The sequence below is a fragment of the Nicotiana attenuata genome, chromosome 2 (assembly GCF_001879085.1).
Source record: "Nicotiana attenuata strain UT chromosome 2, NIATTr2, whole genome shotgun sequence".
Taxonomy (NCBI): Eukaryota; Viridiplantae; Streptophyta; class Magnoliopsida; order Solanales; family Solanaceae; genus Nicotiana; species Nicotiana attenuata.
Window position 1 is genome coordinate 8,121,663 of NC_031990.1, and position 27,280 is coordinate 8,148,942.

Genomic DNA, 27,280 nt, shown 5'->3' on the forward strand with positions numbered 1-27,280 from the left:
TGTAATCAATGTATATTTTTTATACACTGGCTGATGGATGCAATTATTATAGGCTGACCGATCAAATGTGTAACTTGCCCTACTAAAATCCCGATATTTGCAACAAGTGATTTCTACGAATAAACATCATAAATTCCAGAACAGAAAGATATGGATACACCTTTTGCCTGCTGATAAATATTAGTCTCTCCGTTTCATATTAGATGAGGTATTTTCCTTTTTAGTCTGTTCCAAAATAAATGACACATTTCTAAATTTGAAAATAATTCAAACTTTAAACTCTTCATTTTACCCATTTACCCTTAATGAGAAGCTTTTATAGCCACACAAATGGCATGATCCCACAAACCTTTTACCCCTTAAGCTTTTAAGACCACAAGTTTCAAAAGTCTTCTTCTTTCTTCTTAAACTCCGTGCCGAGTCAAACTACCTCATCTAATATGAAACAGAGGAAGTATATATAACGTTAAATGTAGAATAAAAACCATCAGCCTCAATTCTACCTGCCATTTTTATTCATGGGGGCTGATCAGGTTTACCTTTTACAACGAAGGGACAAAGGCTTAATCAGAATAACTGCCTATACAGAAACTCGTTTTCCTATATGAAATATTACAAGAAACAATTTAATATTTGTATACCCTAAACTGTATAGTTTCCTAGCTTCAATCTAACTGCAATGTAATACATGCATAATTAATTCATTATTGCCTCTATACCCGTCCAAGAACGTTTTCACAACATTGGAATACATAATCATAGTCACAATTGTTGTGTGGTTTAATAGACCTTTTGCCAACTACCGCTTAAAAGGAATGTCATTTGGTTCCCCTTCTTGTTCATCCGTCTTAATTGAACGCAGCTCCCACTTGCCTTCACCATCAATCAACCGTAATTCCACAGAATGGAATGGAATTAAAGCAGGGCGCTGAAGAAATACATCGCCAGAAAAGAGTTGGATAAGTTTTGGAGTGGTAGCGCCTATAAGAAAAAACAACGAGAATAAGAGGACCAGATGCAAACCTGTGAGGATGTAACAACAGTAATGCCAGCATCTGTAGCTAGCCTATAAAGGTGTTCTTCAACATCAACACTAGTAGCACTGCGAATGGAAGGGGAAACGGCAGGTCAGATATAGAAAAGCTTTCCGTAAAATTGGAAGACACTAAGCTCCTGTTTACTTACTTCGTACATTCGTCAAGGATTCCAAACCGTGGCTTGTGAAAAAATAAGCGTGCCTTGTCATAAGTAGAATTGCCAATCAGTTACCATAAACGCAATAAAAATTGAAAACTATATTTCTCAGTAAAGTTGTTGGGTCATATTGAGCTCACCATTCCTAATCGCTGTTGTTCTCCAAGAGATAAAATGTCTTCCCAGTTCTGGTTGGCATCCCAGCCACCTTCTCTTTCTAAAAGGTAAACTAATTTCACATTCTCGAGAATTGTTTGCAGATGTGAATCCAAAATGCTAGCAGACCCTAGAGGTTTCTGACCTGTATTCACAAGAGAAGGCAATTATGTTGGCATCAAAATCAGTAACTGCTAAAACAATGAGAACTGGAACACAAGCAAAAGCCACCCATGCTTAAAAGTAAAAATAGAATTTTGTGCCAAATGCCGAAATTCGTACTGGTATATGTATATTTTCACAGAAATTTGTGCTCTCTGTCTCCCACCTATTCCTATTAATCCAACTTTTTGTTGTTTAATAATCTATAAAGCATAGACACCGGATTTATGGCCTGATACCGGAGGCTTACATCAACGAAATTATGACCCTTTGTTAAATAAGAGTTGAAAATTACAGATTGGGGACCAAATGTGAGATGATCAGTAATTCTCTTAATTTTCAATTACATCTTGCTCTCTTTTCTTAAGAGTTCCTACTTTGTTGCTCAACCCACTTGCTCTATACCGGCGAGTTTTCCGAGCAATGTCATGAAAGAGGAGAAACACAAATACAAACTTGGATGGTTCAAAAACAATGTCATCTCCATTTCTGAATGTCTTTTACACAATAATAATAACTCCTACTCCTATCAGTTAACAGCTACAAACAGAGTTTTTGCAACTGCTTAAGGAAAACCAAGTATGAAATCACAAGAACTTTTATACCCCTTTGGAAAACCACAACAAACTTGTATGCATACCCCTCAAACAGTCCACGTTGGGATCCTTTTTTTAAATAAAACAAGTGACATTAATAGAACTCCATATCAAAGTAAATTATTGTACCACCTATATACATCGGGAGAAGTTAATATGGAACTCACATAAACCCGTCAATTAGAAATCCGCTTCCCTATGTTAGCTTTATGATTTTCAACGAGTTTACCTCAAGCACAGATTGTAACAGATTAATAGCAAGTCAATTCATAAAAAGAACTGAGGAATACAATATACCCAGAAAATTACCTTCTCGGAAAGAAGCCAGTACCCTTTTCTCTGCCACTTCACGTGAGAGTGGATATATGATTTGATCCCGTAGGGTTCCTAAGCAGGTATATGGTCGTTGCGGTACATAGAAGATGTCACTTCCCAATTCTGAGTTAAGCGTTTGACATGGTTTGACTAGTCTTCCACTAACAACTGGCCATAAACCACGAAGCACTCTGAAGATTGAACTCTTTCCACTTCCATTAGGGCCTTCAGAGAGGAAGTAATGAGCAAATAAGCATCACTGTATATTAAAGTATATATATAGAGGTATTGGGCCACTAACCAGTAACAAGAAGGCTTTTTCCCTGCACTATATCACATGTCAGCTTCCTTGCCAAGGTTTTTTGTCCAGGTGTAATGATGTCCATTTCAGAGAAAGATATTACCTCCTTGGAGGAAGGTGATGAAGAAACTCCCAAAGGTACTTCTGCATGCGTACTAGAAACATCACTACCATATAACTATACTAACACCAGCAGACTGGTCAAGCATTTTCTAGCAAAAGGCAATTTGAAAAGGAATATCACTATCTTGTAATGTTAACATTTGAATGGTTTAGACAGTCCTGAGCAGTCAGCAGTGGTGGATAATTTTTATCAGAAGCAAAAATTAGCTTTAGCATCAGGCCATCAGCTATTTGATTTTGCTATTTCAATCTTATAGCTAAAATTCATTAGCATAACCTAGTTGCAGCATCTTCAACATGAATACTATCATCCCAAGCAATCAGCGCCACTACCAAGTGTTTTCTGCATATCTACAATCACAAACAACCTAATATTACATCTATCAATCTTCAGTTTCATTACCATGTTCATGATACTATGATAGCCTCTCCATTACACAGAAATTGTGATATCTACAGCACTATTGCAATGGACTCACAAACAGACCCATCATACGTACTGGACCACATCTCTTGCCTTCTGAATAAGGTTAACTCAAAGGTTTCATAACATAAAGCTTGACCTGAACTGTTAACTGCTGTATAAATGTCATTGAAGCTTTATAACCAGAGTGGAGCATTTGAAATTTGGAAGAAACAGAAACAAGAGAAATGAAAATGTCAAAAATCACACCCACCATATTGAGCAGCATCGAGAAACTCTTCCAGCTCAAAAATTCTATTGATACCACCAGAAAGCTCGACAAATTTTTTGTGGAGCTCCAGGATGTCACCAAAAGCTAAAAAGCTCTGAGACACAACAGATGCTAAAAAGCGCAGTGCATGAGCCAGTTCACCTAAGAAATGGGACAAAGAAATAACAAGTGATAATTTGAACACAAAATCACAACAGTACAAGAAAACTCAAATTCATAATTTGTCTGCGAATCACCTTGAGTTGAAGTCAAAGCCCGGTCGCCCTTGTGCTCCATAGCATACAACAGGCTCAATCCCCAAGTAACATTATGAGGAAGCTGCTTCGTGATAAACTCATCTATTATGCCAAATAACCATTTCTTCTTGAGAAGCAAAGAAGAGTGATGAAGAAGTTCTTTAAACCTTGCTTCAACCATCTGCCATGCATAACGTGCATCAGTATTGCATTAGAGATAACTGGATCAACAAGAAGACAGTAAAAGACATAACAAAAGCAAGCCAGTGTTACTAAAAACAATTGCTTCGTTGCTTAAAGCAACGGAGGGACACAAAGGCAAGGGGTTGTTGCTTCTCAAGGTCAAGGGCGACGCAATGTGACTTCAGAGAAGCGAGTGTATCAAGCAGTGCATGCAAAGCAATCCAAGTGAGAAGCGGGGCTAGAATTTGGTGTTGACCTTAGAAGAATGTTAAAAGAAAAAGAGTAAAAATATGGCCTCCTACTATTTGAGGTCCATCATGTTTCTCCGTTGATTCTTCTATTATTCTTACTTTTACGCATCCCTTGATTTGCTTCTTACTCTTCTTTTGCTTTTTCACATTCTTTCCTTTTTTTCTTCTAGTACGCGAGACCTATTCAACTACCGTTCTCTCTCTTGCAGCAATTCTACTTTCTTCTTTTCTTGTCTGTTCACTTCTCAGGTTCTTTATTTTCCCATTATGAATCATAGGTTCATAATTAGTGTAAAGAAAATGGACATTGGGCCTAACTCAACCCTAAAAACTCATGACGTGAAGACTTCTCAAGAGCATATAAGGAGACAACAGCGCATTCATCAACACTACGCCACTGAGGCAGGTTTCTGCTCAATGCATTGCTCTGTCGTCAGAAGATACATCAATGGCGTAGTTTGTTGATTTCACCAGAAGATATGGTGAACGTGTCCTTCCTCTTTTCAGTCAGTGCATCACATACCTCCCCTTGTACTTAAGTGTATATATATTAAGAAGTCAGGGCATATAGTTCAATTTTGTATGGATGCTCTTGACCTGAATTTTATCCATGCCGTCCATCTAACCGGATAGTTTTAATAATTACTAATATCAGTCAAAGGTGAAGATCTTACAAGTCAGTGCATCATGCACCTGTTCAATAGAAGATCAGGAATTTCTGGAATTCAAAACCTTCCCAAATTTTTATAAGGATCACATGGATTAGTTTTAAGCTATTCCCGATCATGATGGACCCTAGTTCGAGCTAATCATTCCTTAAATGCTCTCTGACCCCAGTTCGAGCTAGTCATTTGTTCTAACTTATTTTGTTGTTGCAGCCTTTGCAGGTCTAGATAAAAAACAGCAAAGAACTACTCCAAACCCCAAGGATATGTACTGGATAGACAACCACACTAATACATGTCTTCTATACTTCAGTGCCTCAATCCACTTCCGGGATTTTTAAGTTTTACCCGTATTGCCGATAAATCCAGACATGAGGAAGGTAGTCCTTACACGTAATATCTTAGCCACATATTGGGCCATTATTTATTTTTTACAAGAACAGTGGAGGTCTTGATGTAATCTGTAGCACTTGATACAAAGAGATGACAACTTCTTAAAACTTGACAGTTGATTTACCCCTTCTGATTTCCAAATAGGATTGATGAAAATTGCAAGAAATTTACCGTAGCAGCAAAATTTCTAGCATGTCACACAAAATGATCGCCAGAATGTATATGCATGTATACAAATAAACAGACAAATGCAAATCTATATCATATTTCTGTAAGGTTGCGCTGCTGATAAAAATAATGCTGCTAAATAACATTACCTCTTTCTCACGAGTACCGCCTCCAAAGAAAGCAACAGATTCAGCATGTGTCCGCAACCTTTCATGCATGAACCTGAAAAAAGATATTCAGGTGTAACAGTAGCCTATCCAAACACAATAATGCAAGCAAGTAACTAAAACATCATGTAACCTGAAAGTTCCTTCAAGCTGTTGTTCTCGACTCGCCAGGTCACCAAAGTCAGGAGTAACACATCTCAGGAAACCCAGACCTAATAACATGTAAGCATATAATATAGCAACTCCTCTCTGGCCAGTTAGCAGTTTCATTCTCCAAGTGAACCTGCATTTCATTAGTACTTCTCTAAAGCCTTGAAAACATAGTGTTAAAACACCAGGTTAGCACCAACCAGTGAACTTACCATAGAATGTCAACTGTTGGCTTCACCATTCCAGTTACCAGACTTGACAAGTCAGCGGTAAGCTTCTCCAGATCCTGAGTTAATCTCTGATCCGCATCCATGTTGACACCCGCCATGTTAAATACCTACAATCCATCCTTCAAAATTATTTTTCCAAGATATTTGAATATTATATCAGAGTTCTGCTTGAGAAGTGAAGGATAGTACTTCAACATTAGTTATCCTTTGATCAAGGATGACGAAAAAATATTATGATCAAAGAAGTTGCAACTGTCATACAAGAAGTTGTCCTACTATTCAAACAACTGAAAAAACGGCATGCAACAGGACCAAAATAGACAAGCTGTTGAAAGAGTTGTCCATGTTGGCTTTTCAATGTCAAATTCGACTTCCCGCATTTTAGATAAATTCATAAACGTCAAGGAGATCCTAAACCTTCCACATGGTAGTTTTTTCATGTAGTTGAATAAAAAAAATTTCATTTTCATAGAAGTTAAGAAATATAGTGATAAAGATGCTGACCAAAGCCCCGGTTGACCTCTAAAAGTGAAACTTATCCAACAATTTTAGAACGAATGGAGTAGCATAAAAAATAATCCATTTAAGATTCCCTTATTCCCTTATGAGTAAGAGTGAAAGATATTCAAGTGTTGAACTTTCACTAAGGCATAGGAAAGCATAGGGTTTACTGAACAGCACATCCAAGATACCTTTATGAGTAAGACAGAGTGAATGATAATGAAGCAACAGTGTAATGTGACGGAACTAAAGAGTATTAATATCTTGCCGAACAATTTAGGTACCTTATAGTAAGCATTCTTTCTTAAGTAGTTCTTCAACAAATGCTTGGTCAAACGGATCCTCCATCCAAGTGCCAATGTCGCTGTCAAGTTCCTGTATGAGAGCAGGAAGAGAAGTTTGATCTCAACGAAAAAAGGACAAAGATCAACAAAGAACATACACAACAAAAATGCCAATATGAAATAAAACATAGTCTAAAACACTGCAAGATTCAGAAGCAGATAATAGCAAACAATAAATGGCACTAAATGAAATGATAGAACACAGTTTGCCCATACAATATGCAACCAAAGCAGCAATCTAGTGAAACTTAAAACCTACCCAACAGAAATTTTCATTTAAAGGAGCTAGCGTGCATAAACTACATCAAGTCCAACCTTTCTAGGATCCTGAATCAGCATACAAAGAGAGATCTTACGCTGCTTGGCGATAATGGTATCTAGTTGTCCAAACTATTAACCCCAAAGTCGAGAAAAAAGGTTCCAAAATAATGTTGGGAAAAGACCACCTGGCTGAATTTGCTCTTCAATTCTTGTTTTCTTTAAAAAATAAAATTAATAAACATATAACCTTGTCAAAGAAAATATCACTACATACATAAAAACAAAAAACAGATATAGGTTAACTATAGCATTTGAACCAAGGAGTGTAGTTAGACTAAGATGTAGTCTGTTTGAACCTCAGAATTAGTGTCTGTACGTCATTTATGTGCGTTATTCACCAAATAGAACACTGGAAACTAATCTTACTTCCTGGAAAAAGAATCAGTGTCTGTATGTTATTTATGTGCGAATATTCATCAAATAGAACACTGGAAATTAATCTTACTTCATTGAAAAAGAACACATTTTTGATCTTATGGAGCTCTAAACACAAATTCGATGTACACAGAATCGACGATATATGTATCCGAGAATATTTTCCTTTTGTGCATCGCTTCAAAGGTTGGACTCCTAATAGCTCTTTATAATAACTGAATCATGGATTTGTTGATCGGGCAAAAGAACCTAGTAACCTAAGTTTTATTTTTTCTGTCTAACCTTCCAGGTATAAATTTTAAAACTAGTTGATGCAAGCATGTTTCAAGTAAGGAAAGGTTTGTAGTCTTTCCAGATTTAAAATTCACCTCAGAGACGGCGCAATAAAAGAGGATGCAGCACTCTGAAGGACACTAACACCAATCAAACGTAGGAAGGCCACCTTATCCTGCTCCAGCACAAATTTCACAGTTGTTCCTATGTAAACAGATGTATTATAAAGAGTCCAGTGAAATCCCTCACTCCAGATGAAGAAGAATAACAATTAAAAGAGAAAATAGAGAAGTACCATTTAAAGAGGCAATGCGATCAGAAACCCACGTTCTGGACACCACGAGTAAAGCGACTGCAAGGAATTGTGCCCCCTGTTTATCTAGCAATGTGGGTACCTAAAACAAGCACCAGAGCTATAAGAAGCAAGTGAAGAAGATGGTTCTCAATAACATTAACTCCCTCCATGCAGATAGAGTGGCCAGCTCCTTATATGGTGATCAGCTCTTTACAAAAAAAAAGGTGGTGATCAGATATACTAGAGAGTAATTATCTTGACTTTGGACCCAGTTAAATATAAATTTAGTAAAATCATAATTCACGACTTACTAGTCGCACCCACTCAAACCCGCCTTACCACTTTCTAACCATACAATTACTTTTCTGCAATGCCTTTTAAGCCAAACTCAGTAAATGTTACATGTAAATCACAATAGGATAACTTGTCCTTATGTAAAAAGTTTATAGGATTTATTTTGTTTTGATTTGACAACAAATGAAAAGCAAAGTATCGAGAGCAAATTGGAAACTGACCAACTAAAAAGGACCAAGCTGGCTGTCATAGTAGCACAACACTCACCAAAATTTTAGACATGGCTGCAATTCTCAGTGGAAGTATCCTTGGAACACTCTTAAGCTGTGGAAAGACTGGTATAGGGGAATCATCAGCTTCAGATGGAGATGCCGATATTAACTCCGAAAAATACAATTCGGCCTCCGACTTGGAGAATTCTGTGCCCTGTAGGTGATGCCAAAATAGAAGAGTTAGTTGAAACAGAAAAAGTCTCTGGAAACAAGCTTGAGCAGCATATGAGTATTTTCCAAACCTTTTTTGCATTTGCAAATGCACGTTGTACAGTCATTGCATCACTTTGGCGATCTGTCTCAGAATCCTGGTTTTTATTGAACTCAGAGTCAGTGAGACTAGGAGCATCTGCCCTGGAGATTTTGTAGAACAAACAAGTAATAAGTATCTGCTTTCACTGAGAATGTGTGTTAAAAGATTTATTACTTCAGCTTCGTACCTCTTATAGTGAACTCTCCAGCCTCCTTCACCATCCAAAGACAAGACGACATCATGAAATGCAACCAGAGCAGGTCGGTGAGAAATAGTGATACATGATGTTCCCATCGCTCTTACTTTTGAACAAAAGCGTTCCTCCATATCTGTTGTCACAGCACTGGTACATTCATCCAGAATGGCAAATTTTGGTTTATGGTAGAAAAGTCTAGCCATCCCCAATCTTTGCTGCTCTCCCAGAGATAATTCATCACCCCAGTTAACCTCCTTTTCAGGAGGATACCGATCCAGAAGATACTCAAGATCAACCTAGCATGTCAATGAAGTATTTACCGCATTATACCAAAATGAATGACATTAGCAGTTCCAATCCTTGAATACATGATAGATTAGTAATAGGTAAGTGAATGTTTTGGTTGCAGAGATTAACTACAGGAACTTACATTTTTAAGAAGTTCAACCATACCACTTCGCGTCAGCGGTTCAACCTCTTGATCAGCAGTCAAAGGATATATAATCTGGTCACGTAGTGTTCCGATAGCTGTATATGGACGTTGGGGCACATAAAAGATCTCCTTATTCAGATCAGAACCAACTCCAGGCTTTACAATATGGCCAGACACAAGTGGCCAAAGGCCACCCAGGACTCGAAAAAGTGAGCTTTTGCCGCTACCATTTGGACCTTCAAAATGAACCCAGCAAACTCTGAGAATCAAATTCTATGTACCCCTATGTCCAAAATAACTATTCTGAAGAACCTGTCGCCAAAACTTTTGTTCACCATGCTCCAACATAAAATTTAAATAGCTAAAAGTTTGTTCACCATTTTCCAACATTCTTTCTTGATTAAGTAATAAAATTTTATTAATGAAAAGCACAAAACAACCGTGCACAGGTAGTGTGCCAAAAAGTAGAAAACCTTACAAAAAGATATGGTTTCTACATAAGCCACCCAATCTTCTATATAAATAGGAATGGCAACTCCTCCACCTCAAGTGTGCAAAATCGTTATCTACTCCTTCATTATCTCCCTCCATACTGTCCACATTAGTCCTATTTCACCATGTTCCAACATAATAATTAAGAATCTCTATCCTTTTAATCATGCCTTAGATTGGGAAGAATTAGTCACACTAATTAGGATTATATGCTTGTAATTATGTCGTTTTCCTATTTTGGATATTTGTAAACTGTAATTAATTTCCTGAGCATGAGGGCATAATCAAGTGAAAATTTTCCCAAAGATAATTTTTTTATTTTCTTTAATAGCACCGCAGAATAGCTAAAAATATTTCCTTTCCAAATAACAAAACAAAGACATCTCAGAGGAAAAATTACATTTATGGCAAACCCACATGTCATAATGCTCCCACCATTATGACAGATCAAAAAATGCTTATTTGCCTAAAAAATGAACGCACAGAGCGCACCAATAATGTCCAACATATCCACAACATGACAGTTGCAGAGAAATGCAAATGTTAACATGGATGTGCGGTCGTACAAAATTAGACAAGATTAGAAATGACAATATTCGACAGAATGTGCAGATAGCACATATAGGGAATAAATTAAGACAGTCGCTTGAGATGGTTTGATCATGTCCTACATCAACCTCCAATGCATAACTTGAAACCATGGTGATTGAAGGTTAACAAAGGGAATGAGGCGGACCTAAAATCACATAGAAGAAAGTCGCCTTGAAAGACCTATCTTGTGGATCCATGCAGACTTAGCAAGAAATAAAGCACAATGGTTGAGAAAGATCCATAAGTGATATCGATTAATTAGGACCTAGGATTAAGGAATCATGTTAGTACGCTTACTTTAGGTCAAATGTTCTCCAAGAATCTGTTGATCTTGTTAAAGATTTGTATGCCAATAGACAATATAAATAATTTATAGTGTTAGAGAACCTAAAATTTTTAATATTAGATTGAGACGAGCCTAAATGGAGCTATAAAGATATTGAGAGTTTATGTAACCGACCCCAACTAGCTTGGGATTGATTCATAGTAGTTGTTGATCCCTGAAAATTCGAGAGTTCGACAATCAACACAAGGACAATTCATCTCCATAACACCACATTTTGATCCAATGAAGGCAAGGGAGAAAGGAGATAATATGATTTTTTTGCTCCTAGGAGGGTCTAGCCTCCCTCAGTTGTTAGTTAGAATATGAAGGATGCAATAGATATCAATTCCCTCTTCCCTATCCAATTTCAAAGTAGTTGAAAAAATGTAGTGGAGTGCAAACCCATGCACTTCTACTTCCTTTCAGGTAATTGGCGCTTGGCCTCCATCTACAGTTGAGGATATTTCACAACTCAGCCTAATGACTACACGAGAACCTTTAGTTCTTCTCTGACATAACTGAGCCAAAGGCAACGTGCTCTGAGCACAAAGTGAGCAGCCAATCAAAAGAAAATATACAAAAACGTTAACATACCTGTTATCAAAAGATTAGACCCTGATTCAACCCTTAGGGTCAAGTCCTCAACCAAAACATTACCAGTTGGAGTAACTACCTGAAAGCACCAAAGATCTAGGATCACAACCCAAACACGGACGGTAATAAAATCAAAACAAAGAGCTGATCTATCACCTTAACCCCATCGAACTCGATGTAATTTGCCTCAGTAACGTAATTGCTACTCCCGTTAGAGTGCATGGAAGAGGCATTACGTCCACCTAATTCTCTAGAAATAATCATGAGCTCATGAATACGATCTGCATAGCCACTGCAAATGCCAAAATCAATTCAGAAAAAGAAACAGGATTATCTCAAGTATACAGTAGAAATGCAAATGAAAACGTGTAGTACGATTCTAGTACGCCAATAAATATGATAGTGACTAGTGTTGCTCAATCTCTACTTTGCATGTTCTTAGAGCTAGAGCCAGAACCCTGATGTTAGGCTACCAATATCGTGCCACCCGCATTATGTTACATCATGCACTGGCGTGCAAGGGAGAGAATTTATAGGAGGCTATTGTTCTCTTATTTGGCCTTGGACAATCCTCACTACTTGAACTAGTTATTGGGTTGAGTCCATACAAGGCCAGTGTTCTTAACAAAAAAGGAGAAGCAAAAATTGTGTCTTCCAATGACTACAACAAAGATTTGCTGCTAAGAAATAGTATTCACTAATTGATAAACTAATAATCTCCATTGAATCAACGGAAACAAATCTAGCAGAGTCTTTCATTCATCAATCGTTCATTTTATTGCTGATAAGAGTTACACATCTTAAATGGTTTCCTTGCCATCAATCTATCATAGATGAGTAAAAAAAGAGCTGTAAAGTTTATCTTGTCATATCCCCCGTCTGTATCTTTTATTTTTCTTTAGTTCCGGGTTATCTGTAATGCCTGGTTCTGTAACCAGAGTTAAGTTCAAGAAAGATGCAGAACCATAGGCCTGAATTAGATAATCTTGCTATGTAGATAGGGGACTTCATTGTGGCTGCAGCAATACAGATGCAGTTAACAAAGTAGCAAGAGATGCAAAAAGCATTTATATAGAGCCAGGCTAAATCACTTAGCAAGTTTAATTTGATAGAGAACTTGAAAGGTGTATGTGATATCAAAGGCAATAAAAATACCTTAGACGATTAAGTCGTCTTGAACTAATGGCAAGGGTTCCCAATGCCTGGAATAAGGATATTATGACACTGGTGTGATATCTCAAGTTACTCAACATCTCTGCTCGTCCCAATGTGGATGCCTCAGGTCTCAAATGGCCAGAGAAGAAGGGCTCAATTATCAGGACAACAGCAACTGTAGCACCAAGATACTTGTGCAAGAAATCCTGAATCATCCCAAACCACCAGTGATCATGAAGAACGACCTTCATATGACGAACCAGACTCTTAAACTTGTGCTGAATGTGGAAATCTTCTCTGGTTTCACCGCCATAAAATGCTATGCTTTCTGCATGGGTCCTTAATCGTGAGTGAAGCTGCCTGTATTCCCCTTCCAGCTGCTGTTCTTTTGACATTAGTTTCCCAAATGGAGGTGAGAAGTTTCTAACAATAACCCCTGCCCCCAAAACATAGGCCTGGAAAATAACATCACATGAGAAAACCCACTAGAGAGACGAGTTCCCAGTTGAAATTTCAGAGCAGAAAATAGGAATTAACCATAAATAGGCATTTGAAGGAATCAACAATAATATGTTAAAGATTGAAGAGTTGGAATAATTTAACAAAATAGTTACCAAAATCCAGAAAAGATACTTCGGACTCGCATAAGAACACAGACGCCAAGTATAGAGAAGCCCATCAGTGACAGCTACAAGATCCTCTTGTATAAGATCACTCAGCTCCGAAGAGAACCTGGGTACATCACTTGCAATTCTCTGTTCTGGATTTGTTATCCGACCATCAACATGGGACATTTTATAGTACACCATATCCTAACATCATAAAGATCTGTTAAACAATGATAATGAACAAACTTCCACTGTTTCCTTCCTATCTGGACACACACCACAACAAGTATTTTGGCAAACAAATTCCAGCACAATTTGTAAGACCATTGTACAATTATACATATGTGCCAATTGCCATTAGGAAGCCATCAACGTGAGGGTTGTGGTCAAAGATGCTCTTGCACACTCTCATTTCAAATTATAAATAGCATCTCAGCGCCCCAAAGACCAAACATGAAACACAAAACATACTGTCGGAAGATGTCACGAGTAAATCTTTACCTGAAAATATTGTGCATGAATAAGCCTTGTTAAAATATTCCGGAAGCGTAAACTCAAGGTCCCAGTTATATATTTCGAGGTCGAATGTAAAGCTGACTGGAGGAAACACAACAAAATATTTTCAAGTATGAGGCGGAAAAACACTGGCACACGCCGGAGGAAGGCAGCACGAAAAAGAAACCCCTGTACTTTTGCCAATCTGTTGCTTACAGCAGTTCGTAACACCTGCAGTTGTTGAAAGGTCAGTTATGTCTATAAAAGAATCAATGATAAAGAGGGTAAGTGGAAAATATCAGATAAGAGCATGCCAGCCAAGCATAAGAAAATGAACTTAGAAAAAAATGCAAACATGCCCACAACGAGAAAATAAAGAAGTAAACACCAAAAAGAAAGCGGTAAAGCTCATGCGCTCTTCAGAAGTAACTCCAATCATAAGAATATGCCAGTGCTGGAGTATTTGCATCTACTTTTGGTCTGAACTTGATTTCTGATTTCACATGATCAAGAGAGTAACAGAGCCATTATTCAGTAAGTATTTTGCTTGATCTAACCCAGACTTACAACTCAGCTCACAGAACTTCAATTTTCTGAACATCAAATGTCCTATAACCAAAGCAGCTTGAATAGAGATACACCAAGCACATTTGCAAAACCACTAAGGTAACTTTTGTCCCAACTTTCACCTCTTCGACCAAGATGCAATTTATAGGCAAGAAAAAGCGGCCTGGAGTAAGGTGATCATGATACCAAGACCCCTCTTATTGTAAAGCCAAACATCTAAAGCAAAATTACCAAAAACCAGCAGTAGTATCTGCATATGTGATTAACTTGTGAAGTCTTTATAATGCTCGAGCTTTTTCTTATATTTTTTCAGAAGTCCTAATCTTATGTATCTCTTTTGGAAACTACAGCATACCTCCTAGACATTACTAGATACTCCATATTTTTATCAAATCCAAGATGCGGTTCAATAGTAAAATGTATGTTTTTAATTAGACATGACGTATATGCTTAAGTAAAAAATCTTACCACTGTAGCTATCAGAGCCAACAGATCTCGTGTTCCCATTTTGCCCATTCTAGATAGCAGAATGGCAGCTAAAACTTTTACGGACTTCAAACCTCCTTTCTTTTGCCTGCTTTTCTTCACATTACTGCCCTTCCCGGTCATCTTATTTGGCTCTATTTTACTATCATTCAGTCCATTGCATGGAGTAGAATCATGCTCCTTGTACGTTCTCCGTGACTGCATGTATGCAGCCGCTGTTCCACCAGCAACAATTACACCCGTTGCAAGCAGCAGAGCTTTCCTGTAAATTAGAGTAAAGATTTAAGAATACTAGTGCATGTAGGAGCAAATATATTGATGCTCAGTTTTCAAAACAGTCGGAAGATAGTAATGCATGTAAGAACATATGAACTTGAACTTCAGTAAGTATGGAAAAACCAGAAATAGGTACAGTTAAAAATATCAAATTAAACTACACGCAGCTAATATAAATTCTCACCCTTTTCGTGCAGTGACATATTTACACATAAATCCTTCCCAGGTATACTGTTAAATCTTTTGTTCATTATTTTTTATGTTTGATATCTCTTGTAGATCCTCTAACTCTTGTAGTTTGCTCCTTTTTCCCTTTCCCGCACTTCCTGAGCGTCTTAACTTCAATTTTCATAGCATCTCTCATTTCATCTAATAAAAAAATTTGCATAAGTGACTCCATTTAGTGAATGTTCTATGTTTTCCTGAACTTTTCCTCTATCCTCATTTTTATTTATTTCTTTTTTTTTAAAAGAATCGAACCTCATTTTTATTTCTTTAATCCACAGGTTACTATAAACACCAAAAGGCCTTCGCCTGGACTTGCACTTTTGCCTTTTAAAACATTGGTTCATTCTGTTGAAGATTTTCCGGAAATATCCAGGAAAATCAAGACTTCTGTTCATGAACCCTGCCAGAACTCCCCAACGACAGCATGCCTAGGAAATCCGGCTTCAGAAATTTCTGGAATAGTAATTTTCTACCATAATCAATCAGATGTATGTTTCCTAAAAACAGAAGGTAATCGTTAGTCAGCTTTTCACATTCTACGTCCTATTAAGCCTGACCATATATCTATTTAGTTAAAACTCTCATACTAAGCTCTTCATTTGTCGGATCACTGGATGAATTTTGTTGGAAGGAACTTTTACTTGTAAATTTCTATTATGTACACCCTGCTTTTCAAAAGTAAAGTTTTGTTACTTGTCAAAAGAAAAGAGATAGAACAATGCACTAACCTCAGCATCTTTTGCGTAATTTTCCGTTTCTTTTTGGCTATTCTTTTTGATATTTCAAAACTAGACATTCATTGACACGTGAAATGAGATATGAACTAGCAGCACAAAATGGAGAAAGGATCTATACCTCTTAGAAGCCAGAAGGCCTCGCCCATGTTCAGTCAACTGCAGAAGTTGAAGAGAAGGCATTTCTAAATATAAACCTTCAAGGCCAACAGACTTTAGCCGCTAAAAATTCCTGTACCTGTATGAATAGTGTGTTTATGTTAGTATTGTGGGAGACAAAGAAATATAAACTCAAGAAAATCAGAAGAACAAAAGAATGAAAAGTAGAGGATATTACTGTATTTATACACCAAAACTAGATATGAAACCACCGCCGCATGAAAATGATAGCATATCAAGGAGCAGAAGAAGTTTAAACACCTATATCAACCTTCCAACAGCTTCCCTATCCCTCTCAAAAATTTCTAAAAGGGTGTGGGGAAAGAAGAAAAGAAATGCAAAAGAGAATCCAAATATCAGCAAATACAGAAATATGCATGTTTTGATATCCAGCATCCTATTACTGACTAGTTACTAGTGTGCCATGTTGCAGTTATTTGCATTTTGACATTCATGAGTATTTTACAGTGCGAATATGGTTGATACAGCAAGCTTATAGATCGGGGATATGGCTTTGGATTATTTAAATTAGAAAAGTTCCCTTTGACAGCAAAATTTTGAGATAAACATAATAAAGAATTTTCTTTATCTATTTTTTTTAAACAAAATGTGGTGTCCAGCCCAGCTTAGCGTGCACCTTGACTATTCCACCAAGTACCTGATACCGTTCATCCTACTTTCACTCTATTCTTTTCCATTTCTTTGCAAGCTCAATAGGACCTAGATGGTTCAGTTTTGTCTTGATTCTATTCTATCTCCCTTATCTTTACTCTCTGTTATGTAATCTGCCGGATCTCCAATTCCCAGCAGCTAGTCCAATGGTTTCGTCTTCTTTCCTAATGAAGTTCACCTTTGCTACTCCCTTTAGATACCTAGGACCAGGTTCTTTTTAGCATAGATAGCATATGCACAGATAATTTATCATAAATATATGCACAGGTAATTTATCAAATTAATGGGCTACTTCACTAGGACTCAATCGATTTTCTATAGCGATTCGGTTTGTTCTTCTCAATCTTCCTAGCATTGAACTGTGTCAGCTGTGACCTCATATGGATCGCTAACAGGCAAATAAAAGCATGACGAGATGCATGTACACCAAAGGAATCAAAGTCCTGATCATGTAACGCATGAAATCTATATGGGACTTTATTCAAAATTCCAACAGATGAAGGTCTATCAAATTAGACCAGTATACACGTTAATGCACTACAGGAAGAAAGAAATCACTTAAAGATGGTGATAGAAAGCTACCTTTCTGAAGTGGCGAAAAAGCTAACCAAGCCCCGTCAAATAAAGAAACCGGTATACGAACATACTTCTTGAAAGGGGATTTTGAAGGATCTACTTCAGATCATTGTACAAACTACCATACGTAATAGTGTGCAACTTGTCTCCAGCAGAGATCACAGTCTCAAAGCAACTGGACAGCTGTAACTGTAAATTAAAAACTAGGTCTAGTCAAATGAATTGATTCACATACAATAACACATTGAGCACATTGAAGTCAAGACTAGAACATTGATGGTTGCAACACAGCGCAGAAGTAGTAGATCAACTAACACCAAGTATGGCCTAAAACGAGTAACAGCTAATAATCATATGAACTTGATCCCATTACAAAATCACACTTCATTGTTTTCGGATCACACATATATTGACAAAATAATATTAAGCAAATTGTTTGTCTCACGCATGCCTTGACTCCTTAGGAGGAAGAAATACTTGATCCAATTCCTGAGCATAGACCAGCTCCTCATTAGATGATCAACATCATTCCCCAACCCCTGCACTATATTCCTCAGTAATTCGCCCCTCACACTTGGCATCATCATGTAGGATGGGTCTTAGAAACCTCCTTCACCCAAGAAAGACCCAACAATATCAAAGCCTATATTTTGAGTTGACAATGAAACCAAAATGCAGTTATAAAGCAAGCCCTAAGCAACTTTGAGATTATATTTACGATAATGATGAGAATAAATTGGGTGATTAAACACTAAGTGATTTCTTCCCATCTGTCCAAGCTTTGGTGGATAGAGTTATTTGGTACCCCTATTGATGGCGGGAGGTATCAGGTATCCGGTGGAATTAGTTGAGGTGCGCGCAAGTTGTCACGAACACCACGGTTATCAAAAAACAAGAAGCTGGTATCAAATTTGAATTGATGAGACTTGTTAGATCCAAAGAAAATGCCACTTAATTCAATTGACTGAACAGGACAGCACAGCTGCTTGTTTCATTCTTGACACTTAACTCAAGCCTCGGTCTACCATCCTAAAAGAGAATGTTGTGAATCAACAGTACATGGTTTCAAAATCTTCTCGTTTACTCCTTCATTGATGTTGTCTCAACTTTGATACTCTCAATTCCTATGTATCTAATGAAATTTTGCTTAACGCCAAGAAGTAAATAACTCTTTGGGGTAATTTTGCCATGTAAGACGTGAATAATCCAGAGTTTACATGTTTTGCACTAATTAATAAATGTAAGGGCAAACTTTCACCTGACGACAGATTACTTATTAATGTCGAGGAAACAAACAAAACTTATTAACAAGGCATCATATTTGTCAAAGTTTTGACACAATTCGACAAAACAAAGATCCTCGTACAACATTCCACCTTTAATTTTCAATAAGGATCATATTACCCATATTGTATATTCGCTATCAACTTCCACAAAAAGATTGAATTCCAAAACAGGATAGTCGGGGCAACGGGAATTATAACAAAGGAGAAGAACTTCATTTATACACCTCTAGCATACATCAGAAATATCCTGCCCTCAGTATACAATTATATATAAAAGAGTTCTCAATCTTGAAAAGGGTCACTTTAAATCAAAATTATCAAAAAAACAACAGCAACAACCTACATTTAATTCTTTTAAAATTAAACAGAATCAAAGCAACCAACTTCTTTCTTATTAAGTATCAAAGAAACCATCTTTTTAATTCCCATGTATCAAATTTCCCATTCTTGAACTGTTTCTTGATATTTAATCAAAATTTCAAAAACCCTCACACAAGCTAAACATATACTCCAAGAAAAGATAAACCCACAATCCAATTGTTTTCACTCTATTGAATCCACGATACAGAATCAATTAAAAAACAGCAGCAAATAAATAAATAAATAAAATAACCTGAAATCTTGAAGCAAGCAAAACTCAGCAGAGACAAGAGCTATCCAATTGACGATTGGCAAAACCACTAAAAACTCACGATTCCTGAACCAACTGGTCAAGCCCTAGTCTTTTATTATACAAAAAAAAAAAAATCTAGTCTTTTTCTAATAAATAAAATCCAGGAAAAAATAAATGAAAAAGAAAAATATAGAGAAAGTAACAAACTTCCTCAAACGTTGGGAGTGAGAGAAAAGGGAGAATCAGAGTTCTGTAAGTAATAAATACTACTCCTAGATTGGAGAAGCCGTAAGAAGAAGAAGATTAGAGTGAGGTGGCTTTTCTGATTTCTCAGGGTACTAGTGTTACTAATTTTTGGAATTTTTTTTTTTTTTTCAGCTGGGCACACCCATAAATAAAATTTTAAATTCTAGACAAAAATAGCTAGTGTGATTAAACTAGCCTTAATTAAATATTACAGCATAGTTATAGTAGCACTTACTTCTCTTTTCAAATATGAGAAGTAAATGACTTTTTAAGAATACGTACATAACGGTAATTTTGAAAAAATAAATTGATTTTTTTCTCGATTATATAAATCGACACTTATTTTGGATCAAAATAAAAAATTAAATTAATCACTTATTGTGGACTAATACTTGTTAGTGTCCTTTTTAAGGAATATTTATTTTTTTAATTAGGTGTGCATGTATATGTTAAAAAATTTATTTTAAGAGATATAATAGATGAATTACTTTTTAAGTAGATTACAATATATAATCTCTGAATTACCAAATTGATTTTGTTAAATATTTTATAAATGTTGTTGTAGTCATCTTAGTCTAATATTAGTGAAAAAGAAATTATAAGCTTGTAAATTGAAGTTCTTTTAAGGCAACAAATATTCATTTATCAATCAAGTTAAAACAGAATTATATCATAGAAACACCCATTATCTCTTTCTTTTATGTTGCTTTATCAATTGGGAGTTGATTTTTCTCACGAAGAAGGTACATTAAAACTTTTTATTTATTTTTTTCGGCCAAAAGCTCCATACAAAATATATTTTCTTATTAATGTTACATAAATTAATTGTACACAATGAGAGATGAAATTATTATTTTTTCGGTTGTCGACAGACGACAAGCCGTCATTTCATAAGTTACTGGCATTTGAAAATAGAACGTAAGTTTTTATCAAATAGTAGTAGAAAGAATTCCAACATATATAGTACTAGTTGATACTCCTTTCGGTCCATTTTAAGTGATTTTTTAGTTTTTTTCACACAAAAAGTCTACCTTTTAACATTAATTAACAATATAATTAATTATATCAACTTTAATTTGTCATGGAAATACAACAAATGCTCCTAGGTTCTTTACTCCAAGGGCAACTTTGAAGGAAAAAAATTTAATTTTTCTTGATATTTTAAAAAATCAAATATTGTGAACTGCAAAAAAAGACCAAAAATTGATTAAAGTGGATAGAAGGGAATATAAATTAACATTTTGTAATGCAAAATTATAAACAAGACCAACGTATAAAATGACAAGAACACAAACTTCAATAGGAGCCACTATTTTGACTTGGTAACAACTCGACTAATGAAGTGTAAATTTATTATGGTATTTAAATTTTCAGCAAATAATACAAACTCTTATAAAATACTAAATTTTAAGTAAAATCTTGTTTTAAGTGTTTTGATAAATATGAAGAAGAAAAAAAATAAGAGTAAAGACAAGTGGGAACATGGAACTGGAAGGTATTTGCCTCGTTAGGCGTAACGCTGATATTTGGTTCAAAGGATATGACGAAGCAATGATTTGTTGGCTCTATTGTGCTTACGTGTACGTGTGAAGAATTATACACTTTTTTTATCATCTAATATTGGGTAAAATTATTATTTTTCATCTAATTTTAATGTAACAATTACTTTCTCCCTCCAACTTTAAAAATAACATATACGCGTCCTCCTATCTTAAGTAAAATATAATAACTTTTCTAAATATCTATCTCACTCTCTAAATCTTCAACCTTTCTCTTTATTAATACGCGTTGTATATCCCAGGGGCGTATCTAGGGGAGTTCCATGGGGCACGTGAACCATGCTCCCCTCCCTAAATCATGTATAGTAATATTATATTTTTTTTTTAAATACTTAAATATATATGTGTGCGTCCATGCTCAAATTATTATATAATGTGATAGTTACTGCGTTTACCTCTCTAAGTGAGGTTGCGAGGTCAAATCTCACTCTAAGTGAGGTTGCGAGGTCAAATCTTAAATCAATTTTGTTGTTTTTTCTTCTCTTTTATTTCCCTAGAACTAGACGCCCAAGGGAGATTAGCATGTCTAGTGTCACTAGGTGTATGAGGCATCTTTTTTGTCTCACAATTTTGTGGACCCGAATTTTTATGGACCCAGAAGTATAAGATTGGGGTTCATAAATTCGTGAGACAAAAAAGAGCCTCACACGACTAATGTCAGTTGTGTGAGGCACACAATAAAACTTCTCCTTTTTGCGATCAATTAAGTACTTTCTCTTTTATTTTTTTTTATTTTTTTTGATTTATTCTTTCAACATTTTCACACATTAAAATTCTTATTTCTTCTTTTGTCACCATAAAATTTTATTTGATTAAACAAAATATGCATATATATTATTAGTAGCAGTGTATGATGTAGCATATAATCAATAGGTTCAACTGATCCCGACATTTTCAATATGGATAATAGATATAGATGCAAGAAAATTATTATTTTTTAATTTTAATTTTGAACTTATAATTCAAAAGTGTAACGGATGCGCGATAGTAAAAACTAAAGGTCGAACATGTAAAATTTATATCTTGGGTCCACCCCATTTTAATAGAGCACGCATTCTGCTAAAATCCTAGATCCATCTCTGGTGTATCCTGTCTCAACGAGTATAAAATTTTAAGAGAATTACATATATTTTAAATTGAAAATTATGTGTGAGCTATAAAATATAAGCTAAATAGAGAGTATAATTTTTTTTTTTTTTTTATAAATGACAATCTTTGATTCTATTTAATTAGCTAATTAACTCAATAAAGCAAGTTTTCCATCATCTCAATCAATATAATCAACTTAATATTCTTTTCAGTCCCATAATTTTATTACTTCACCCATAATTTTATTACTTCAATTTCACAAGCAAATAGTAATCATGCTTCTCTTTTAGTTTTAACAAGAATATAAAACCCTTGAAAATTTAAGAGTTTATCTAAAAACACTACAACATAAGGTATTTATAGCTACGAAATCTCAGCTACGAATTTAAAAATCATGGCTAATACCTAACAATAGCCACAAAAATTAGAATTTCCTTGCTATTTACAAATTCGTAATATTTGCTAGCCACGAAAATTAAATTGGTAGCTAATTCCTTATTTTTGCTATAATTGCTAACAATCGTAGTAATAATTGCCTAAATAGCTACAAATTTATTGCTACCATAAAATTGAGTAGCTAATTCATACATTTTAGCCACACATTAAAATTTATTGTAGCAATAGTAACTTTTTAGCCACAATAATTATTTGAAATAAACTATTGTAGCTAAAGAAATACATTTGCTTCAAGTTATATAAAACTCTGGCAATAGGTAAATGATATAGCCACGAATATATTGTTATGACAAAATATTGTAGCTAATTGTTAGTTTTTGCTACAAACTGAAAGTTACTGTAGCAAAAGTAACCTTTTANGTTTATTAAACCATGTTTATTCAAATGCTAAACAGGGCAATAATTGGCTTAATAGCTATAATTATTTTCATTACAGACTGATCTAGCCACAAATTTATTGCTCTGATAAACTTTCATAGTTAATATTAACTTTTACCACAAGTTAAAACTTGCTAATTGTTATAGTAATAATAACCTTAAAGGCCTACGAAACTATTCGAAACAAAATCTTGTAGCTAATGAGTATTTTTGCTTCAAACTATAAAGAAAATAAAAATAGTTGGCTTAAAAAATGAAAATATTTTCCATGACAAAAATGATGAATATTTTTGCTCGATTATAAAAATTATGACAATAGTTAACTAACGCTATTAGGTAATAAAATATTATAGTCAAATGTAACTGTTGTATTTTTCTTATAAGATTGAAAAATAATAATTGTATATGATTAAGGAAGAAAATAGTAATTGTATATGAGATTAAATAATTATTTAAAATGATAAATTAGTATTTATTCTCAAATAATACTTCATTTGTTTACCTTCTTATAGCACCAAAAACTTATCAATTTATTTTTTAGACTTATCAAACACATATTTTGTTTTATTGTAGTTGTTGTTAATTATATANGTATTTCTTCATGCCACTGCTTCTTCCTTCTCACTATCCCTTGCCACTGTAATATTTTCTGCCATAGTTCCCATGTGACATCACATTCAAAAAAAAGATGTTGCACTGTTTTGCTTCGATTGCATAAAGAACACACTGTATCATCCAGCTTACCCCATCTAGCAAGTCTTTCCTTGGTGGCTAGTCTGTCTACGATTGCCAACCTTAGGATGAAGATCCATTTAGGCATCCCCTTGTTGTTGCAAACAAGTCCTCTCCATGGCACCTTTTGGAAGTACCCTTGTAACTTTTTATACATCTGCTTGGTGGAAAACTTTCCTATCTGCTTCACTTCATCTTCTGAGTAACCTGCCTTTTGAAATTGCTCCTTTGCCTTGAAGATCTTCTGTATTACCCAGGATGCATTCCTAGGTTCTATATCCCGGATGCTATTATCTTTTATGTAATAAATGTGGACCCATTGTACCCATACTTTCTCCTTTTCTTTACATATGTTCCATAACAACTTACAAATAGCTGCTTTGTTCCATATCTCAATGTTAGTGAAGTTTAGCCCCCTGCTGATTTTGGCATACATAGTCTGTCCCAAGCAATCAGTGCCTTCCTTGTTGGTTCAGCATTCCCAGTCCACAGAAATCTCCTACATATTGTCTCAATGAATTGTATGATCTTCTTAGGTAGTATGAAGACCTGTGCCCAAAAGTTTTGAAGTGTTCCCAAGACACTTTTGATCAGTGTTGCTCTCCCTGCATAAGATAGGAGCTTGGCTGTCCAGCATTGCACTCTACTCAACATTTTATCTATCAATGGTTCACACTGGGCTATTGACAGTCGCTTTGTACTCAATGGGACACCAAGATATCTAAAAGGTAGATCACCTTTAGTATATCCTAGTATATCCAGAATTCTTTGCTGCACTCTGTTGTCTACTCCACCAAAATACACACTACTCTTGCTTGTGTTAGCTATTAGACCTGAAGCTTTGGAGAAAGTTTGAAACTGCTTATGGATTTCCACCATAGACTTCTCCTCTCCCTTACAGAATAGTAGCAGGTCATCGGCAAATCCTAACGGTATGAGATTCACTTTAGCACACCTTGGATGGAACTTGAAGTTCTTGTTGTTCCTTAGCTGCTTAAGTAATTTGCACAGGTACTCCATTGCTATGACAAAAAGCAGTGGTAATAATGGGTCCCCTTGCCTTAGCCCTTTCTTTGCTTCAAATGGTTTAAGTGGCTTCCCATTTATGATAACTGAGTATGATATTGTGGTTATGCATGTCATCACCCAAGTTATAAATCTTTCTGGAATTCCCAGCTGCCTCATTACTTGTTCCACATATACCCATTCTACTGAATCATAGGCCTTCTGCATATCTATCTTGAGCATACACCTAGGTGATGTATTCTTCCTTCCATATCCTTTTATTAATTCATGGCTCATGATGATATTATCTGTTATCACTCTTCCTGGAACAAAAGCTGCTTGACAGTTATCTATCACCTCTGATAATACTTCCTGCAATCTACTTGTTAAGATTTTAGAGATGATCTTGTACAGCACAGTGCAACATGATATAGGTCGAAACTCTTTGATGCTACTGGGATTCTTCACTTTTGGGATCAAAGTTATGGTAGTGCAGTTCACTTGCTTACACATTTGTGGATTGTCAAAGAATTCCACCACAGCTTGAGTCACCTCCTTGCCAATTATGTGCCATGCTTTCTTGTAAAAGTAAGAATTGTATCCATCACAGCCTGGAGCCTTGCTGTCATTTATGTTTTGAAGTGCTTGCTGGACCTCCTCTTCAGTTACTGGTCTTATCAGGTTCAATTGTTGCTGCCTATTCAGTGTGTTCCTATGCTTCATTACTTCTGTATTCACTGCTGGTAATTGTGCTGCTGCTGTTCCCAGCAGATTTTTGTAGAAGTTTAGAATCTCATCTTCCACTTCATCTCCTGTGTTAAGTATTTGACCTACATTGTTATACAAACAACCAATATGGTTAGTGGCCTGTCTGCTTTTTGTACAGGCATGAATATGCTACTCTCCCTCCCCATTTTCTTATTCCTTTCATCCACACTAGTGGGTGTTAATTTAATTATGTGAGAAAGACAAAGAGGAGTAAGAAGGTTTTTCACTGCTTTTCATTTAAGGACAAAAAAATTAATTTATTGGTTTGTCTCTTCCCAAGTAAGCTCATGTCTCTATATTGTAGGGCTTTTGAATCTCCTTACACTTACTTGGGTTTGGATTTTTAAGTTCAATTTTACGAGTTATTCTAGCAATTGATAGATATTATGCCTTATTTTTTTGTAAGTGGTGAGTGCGATGTTGAAGATTTGATAGATTTTGTGCCTTACAATTAATTAACTTGGGTTTTTGCTTCAATTGTTTGTTTTTGATTTATAGGGTGCTCAAGAGAAATGCGACTTTGAGAAATTTCAATCTCTTCTAATGCCAAATTGTGAGCTTTACTTCTTTCTTTCATCTCCTTAAGTTTATGATATTTACTTAAATGCGTTTTCTTTTGTCTTCTGTGTTGAAAAGAGTTTAGAATTTTTTCACTTGATTTGTGGCTAAGTATTTTCTTATTCCATAATTTATTGAATTTTTTTAATTACTAACTGTACATGTATTTAAATAGGTATGTATTTTGATAATTCAAATATAAGTTTCTCACAAGATCATGTTATTTCATTATTTCAGTATAATGATTACGGAAAGTGCTTCATATATTCTTGGAGGCATGAAGATCAAGGATGCAATGAGGGTGGCCACATGAATCATCAAGCAAATACTTATATTCATTTAATGTGAAATTCTGTACATTATTTTTGATCTCTGTTACAATCAAGCCTCACATTGGCTAGTTCTTTTCTACAAATTTTAGTTATTGTAGAAAACTTATTTATTGCAGATGCTATTAATTGATTAGTACAAAAGTGTATTTTGGAGTTTATTTTGTGAAATTTTTTAAATGTCAATTTGTGCAGAATAAGTTATTATTCAAGCTTAATATGTTATTAGTTTTAATATATTATGTACATCCACAGAATAGTTAAGAAAATTTACAAAAATATCAAATAGCTAAAAAATAGGGGATTTGTAGGAGGAACTGTCACTATAATAAATTAACTTTTTTGTCAAAAAATTAAAATATAATAAAATAATCTAATCACGACTTCTGTATGATTTGTAGCCATGGAACTTTTAGTCCGTAGCTAAATAAAAATATTTTTGCCACGGACTACTACATTAAAGCAGTTACATATCTAAATTTTCGTGTGGCAAGTAAATTTAAATCTTTTGCCACGCTATAACACTTTGTGGCTACCATATAAAGATAGCTACAAATTTATTTGTCGTGGCAAGAGTATAAAATCATTTTCTATAAATGTATTTGTCGTGGCAAAAGTATAAAACTATTTGCTATATATATAGCTACAATACAAAAATTTCATAGCAATAGGTATTAATCTTTAGCCACGGACCATGTAAAGTTTGTAGCTAACTTTTAGCTACGCTACATTTTGCTACGAATGCTACGGAAAAAAAAAAT

The 27,280-nt window shown here is 35.3% G+C and overlaps 1 protein-coding gene and 1 long non-coding RNA gene across 2 annotated transcripts; one reads left to right on the forward strand and one right to left on the reverse strand.

Moving 5' to 3' along the window:
• Positions 474–19,727, reverse strand: LOC109243926 (ABC transporter D family member 1). The gene is made up of 27 exons (XM_019410939.1): positions 19,400–19,727; positions 17,507–17,689; positions 16,215–16,331; positions 14,838–15,117; positions 13,809–14,033; positions 13,314–13,511; positions 12,700–13,154; positions 11,701–11,836; positions 11,545–11,623; positions 9,540–9,778; positions 9,101–9,405; positions 8,903–9,014; positions 8,656–8,814; positions 8,095–8,194; positions 7,895–8,003; positions 6,771–6,861; positions 5,968–6,092; positions 5,739–5,888; positions 5,588–5,660; positions 3,779–3,959; positions 3,525–3,683; positions 2,725–2,868; positions 2,418–2,648; positions 1,335–1,495; positions 1,186–1,238; positions 1,024–1,102; positions 474–928 (listed from the first exon to the last, which is right to left on the reverse strand). The coding sequence occupies exons 3-27, from the start codon at positions 16,274–16,276 to the stop codon at positions 800–802; spliced, it is 4,035 nt and encodes a 1,344-aa protein (XP_019266484.1). The 5' UTR covers positions 16,277–16,331; positions 17,507–17,689; positions 19,400–19,727; the 3' UTR covers positions 474–799.
• LOC109222682 lies at positions 25,866–26,488 on the forward strand. Its single transcript, XR_002067441.1, has 3 exons — positions 25,866–25,911; positions 26,131–26,185; positions 26,428–26,488. It is a non-coding gene; the product is annotated as an uncharacterized LOC109222682 (long non-coding RNA).